This window comes from Schistocerca piceifrons, chromosome 3 (assembly GCF_021461385.2).
Source record: "Schistocerca piceifrons isolate TAMUIC-IGC-003096 chromosome 3, iqSchPice1.1, whole genome shotgun sequence".
NCBI lineage: Eukaryota > Metazoa > Arthropoda > Insecta > Orthoptera > Acrididae > Schistocerca > Schistocerca piceifrons.
In genome coordinates this window covers 256,271,151-256,276,155 of record NC_060140.1, presented here as the reverse complement: position 1 = coordinate 256,276,155, position 5,005 = coordinate 256,271,151, and the positions used below count along the sequence as shown (strand labels likewise).

The 5,005-nt window shown below is 37.4% G+C and overlaps 1 protein-coding gene across 1 annotated transcript; it reads left to right on the top strand.

Annotated features, from left to right (window-relative positions):
* Positions 1-1,610: 1,610 nt before the first annotated feature.
* Positions 1,611-3,377, top strand: LOC124788565 (tyrosine decarboxylase-like). Its single transcript, XM_047255835.1, has 4 exons — positions 1,611-1,643; positions 1,753-1,998; positions 2,234-2,773; positions 3,126-3,377. The coding sequence occupies exons 1-4, from the start codon at positions 1,611-1,613 to the stop codon at positions 3,375-3,377; spliced, it is 1,071 nt and encodes a 356-aa protein (XP_047111791.1).
* Positions 3,378-5,005: the final 1,628 nt, after the last annotated feature.

Genomic DNA, 5,005 nt, shown 5'->3' with positions numbered 1-5,005 from the left:
TCATAAATACACAGTCCTAAATACCAAGAAATATTCTTAAAATGAATGCTAAGGAAGCGTTTACTCACCTTTGTGTGAAAAATACTATATATAAAATGATCCAGCTGTAATATGCGACACAAGAACAATTGTCACAACTTCTAAGCCCAATGTACAAGGATTCTTCACATAATTACTGAATGTCTAACCAAATGGCTTTGCCATCTCTGGCATAACAGTGTCACCAGTACAAGAATATATCTTTGTGTCCTAAAGTGTTGCCTCTTGTGGTAGTAACAAGAAACATGAGGTACAGTATGTCATTTTATGAGGCTATGAAGTCTATGCATGAAACAGGACTGATGCTGTCACAGGGTAACTACCATATACACTAAAGATGAATGACAAATATCTGTAAAGCATGAAGCCTTTTCAGTCAAATGTGGCCTCTCTGGTTCTGTATAAAATCAGTTTGCTGTGACATTCATTTGTGTAAGAGCTGTTGACATTGTTGCTCAACTCTATGACAAAGTGATAAAAGCTCTTGCCATGTCCAGGCAGGTGTAATCTACTGAAATGTAAGCCTAGGATGGCTTGCCATGAAGAGCAGTATCATCAGAGCAGGTGTGTAATATCATCAGCATACTTCTGTGCCATAGGGGTGCTACAGATGACAACCAAAGGTGTCCTGCTATGAAATAAAATTACACTCCTCGTTGTCAGGTCATATGGTGGGCAACAGTCAGACTGGTATCCCACTGCTGTCTGAGGAGTCTCCAGACATGTCTTTTCTGGCCATTGGGACTTAGTTCAAAGTGGGACTCATTAATGAAGAAAATTCTATTACAGGCAATAAAATTCCAGGCTATAGAAGTGTCTGGAGATGCTCTGGACAGCAGTGGGATAGCAAACTGACTGTTGTCTGCCATTCGACCTGACAATGAGATTTGATGATCTTGGGTGCCATTTTGTTTTATAGCAAGACCTCTTTGGTTGTCATCCACAGCACAGTGGTACCATCCTGGGCTTACATCTCAGTGAGACACCCACCCACACAAAGCAAGAGTTTCTACTGCTTGTCTTTGTGCTTGTCAAACCCTACCTTTGTCAGCAAGATTGCTGGATCTCTCTCCAATTGAGAATGTTTGGAGCATTAAGGGCAGGAACCTCTAATCAGCTCATGATTTTGATGATCTAACATGCCAATTGCACAGACTTTGGAATGATGTTTGTCAGGAGGACATCCAGCAACTCTGTCAATCAATTCCAAGCTGAATAAATGTTTGTATAAGGGCCAGAGGTGGAAAGCTTTATTAACTTGCTCAGTCTCTGAAGCTCTTTCTCCTGAATAAATGATTATTTTTTCTGAAATTGTAATCTTTGTTTGTGTGCGCATGTACACCACATCCACTGATTTCCATCCTATTCAGATAATTCCTTCATGGTGCATCAGCTTTTTGTCTTAGAGTGTCTTTATCAGTGTTTCTATTAATACACTGTATCTTATATTTTCTGCCAAACTTTCAAATAATGGCTATGCTACATAAAAATGTTTTAGTGGTTTTTCTTCCTTTGACTTGACTCTAAGGCTTCTGCTTGTGTATGTGTAAATAAAGCTCTGATTTCTAATCATGTGTGGAAAAAAATTGTTTCACAGACTTTTGGTATTTTTCTCAATGAAACAGATTGACAATTTGTCATAAGTTAACTTGTCAGTCTCTTTCTGAGTTTTAGCACTTCCTATTTTGTTTCTGAATGCCATGTTTTGTGCAGGGGTCAGCAAGTGAAAATATCTTTGCTGCAATAATGGCAGCTCGTTACCAAGCCATTAAACTGTGTTTGGAAGATAAAGAAAATTATAATTTCAGTGATGAATGGGACGTACTGAAAAATCTAGTTTCCTACACATCGAAGGCAGCTCATTCATCTATAGAAAAAGGAGCAAAAATGGCTTGTTTAAGACTGCGTATTCTGGATGTTGATGAAAAATGTTCCTTGCGGGGTGATACATTACAGCAGGTCAGCAAATTTCATTAAGAAAAAAACAGATTGATTTGTATGTTATTGTAAAATTTACTGTTCCATTGTGTGGTTTCTCATTTGTTATGCTTAGATTATTATTTGAGGGAATAATGTCATGCACATATATATATATATATATATATATATATATATATATATATATATATATATAATGCTTCTTTTCTTATTTGAGTTTAAAACATTTCTTTTCCTTTTTGATGTGTATTTGCAGGCAATAGAAAAAGATCTGCAGCTTGGGCTTATTCCGTGCTGTGTGGTAGCAACACTAGGTTCAACAGGAGAAGCAGCATTTGATAACTTGAAGGAAATTGCTATGGTCTGCAGAAAATATCCTCTGATATGGTTGCATGTTGATGCTGCTTATGGAGGCAGTTCATTTGTTTGTAGAGAATTCAGATACTTGCTAAGTGGAATTGAAGATGCTCATTCAATTAATGTTAATCCAAATAAATGGTTTCTTGTGAATTTTGATTGTAACTGTATATGGTTAAAAGACTATCAACAATTTATTGAAGCACTTTCTGTGAATCCCCTTTACTTGGAACATGAATGGATGGATGAAACTGTTAATTTCCATGACTGGGGAACACCTCTCTCCCGTAGATTCCGTGTACTGAAATTGTGGTTTGTAATGCGAACCTATGGAATAAAAGGCTTGCAGCACTACATTAGAAGGCATTGCCATTTAGCATCATTGTTTGAATCACTTGTCAGAAAAGACAGCCGATTTGAAGTAATGAATGATGTAAAGGTAGGTTAACTGTTAGTTCTTCAGATTTGTTATTAATTTTATTAAGTTAACATTATCTGTTTAGTGAACATCAGAGTAATATTTTCACCTTTTTTTTCTTTTCAAAGTAAATTAGGCACACCTTTAAAGCCATGCCTTCATAAAATAGTCAGTATGTTGTATCTCAGCAGTGGCACTAGTTTCCTTATACCACTGTAGTTACTAAATGTTTAACCAATTCTTCAAAATTACCTCCAGCACCTTCTTTCTGTCAAAATTCTGGCCTCCCATCCACTTCTTCATTTCTCAAAACAGATGAAACTTCCTCCCCTCAGATCTAAATCTGTATTAGATAGCAGATTATTCAATACAGTTCATTCATATCTCAGCAAGAAATTTTCTAGCACCATTAAGTGTTATGATGATAAATGATGACTTTCCTATTCATAATAAATTAAATTTTGCTACTGATTCTGGTTTTAGCTTGTTTCTTTCATTCGTATTTTGCTATGAACTGTGCAAATGTCTTACAATAGTTCTGAGCCAAGATATTAGTATGAGAAATCAACTACTGGTGGAAGTGGCTAAAAGTGTACCTTTCATCAGTATTTCAGGAAAAGCTTGAAGTTAATATTCATTTGTGTTTGCTGTGGATTAACCTCCATAGACAATGAAGAGCTTTCCAGTAAAAAGTTGTAGTGACAGCACTGTTTCCCTGCATTTAAACACAAATATCACCTCGTAATCTCAGATCATGGTAATTATGTACCTATCTTTGCAGTATTCATTCCTACTTTTTTATGCTACTAAGTGACCAATTCTTTTCTGTTAAAAATCATCACAAATGATGAGACTTGGTGTTATCAATATGAACCCAACACAAAACAACAATGCGCAGAACCAATGATGGGCCAATGCTCTGACAGCAGACTGATATTCAGTGCAGTGTGACATGTGAGTTGAGCAACATCCTGAAGAAGGACTTATCTGACAGTTTTACTTGGTTGCATGAATGTTCTGTGCATTTTACTCAAGTGGGGGCAGATAAAGTAAAACACCCGAAGCAAAGAACCACCATCTTAACTTTTCTCAATCTTTTATTAATCCACTCTCAAAATTTTATGGATTGAATGTGACGTAAATGAAAGCTAACAACTTCAGGCGATTGGGGATTTTCTTTGGTCACTACCATATTTTGTGCTAAAATAGTACTGTAGCACAGAAGTGGCCACTTTTGAATGTTGTGATTTGTTTCATTTTGTTATGTTCTATTTATTTGTGCTAGAATGTTCGAAGAAACAATTCCTGTTCTAACAAAGGCATCTTTAGTGCTACCAGTTACATGTCTCTCTATATTTTTTGCAATTTTTGCTATATGAAAATTATAAATGTACCATAGTTAATTACACCAGTGCCCAAAATTAAAGCAACAAACTGCTGTTTCCCCTTCCTGTTACTAATTCATGATATAATCTTATAAACTGTCAACAGATGTCATCACAATAATGTTCCACACAGAAGACGGCATTGCGATCAACAGACAACCGTACCAGAAATGGCATCAGGGCATCTATCAAATGGGGTAGTGTTTGCAGGGTAGTCCCATATCCACAATCACTGTGTACACAGTCACAGATGGTGTAGTATGACACAGAGAAGACGCATACAGACTCTCTGCTACGGAGGGCCATAGGAATAATGGAAGCAGGAGAGTGGCAAACTGATGTGGCCTGATGGCTTAATGTGAATTGTTCTGTTGTTTCTTGGATGAGGTGTCAGTTTATAGAGACCAAAACTGTATTCTGAGCAGGGCTGAACATGTATGCCATCAGAAAGAGTGGACTGTTATTTGGCTGCAAGGGTATGACAGTACTGCCCCAGTACTGCACTGCAACTGGCATCTGACCTTCCAGCATTCCCTGGACATGTTGTATTGAGGCAAACAGTGTACAGAAAGCTTCAGCAGAGTGGCCTTTATTGTTTGAGACCTGCTGTCTATTTACCTCTGGTGTTTCTTCACAGAGAGGAACTTCTAGAGTCAAGCCATCAACATGACACCTGGATGGTCAAATGGTGGGCCAATGTTCTTTTCACAGATAAGTCCCAGTTTGGTCTGGAGAGTGATTCTTGATAGATTCACATCTGGAGGGCACATGGATCATAATTTTGAGACCCATACACTGTGGAAAGAGACCAATATTGAGGAGGATCCCTAATGGTGAGGTCAGGGATTATGTTGACCACTCAAACATC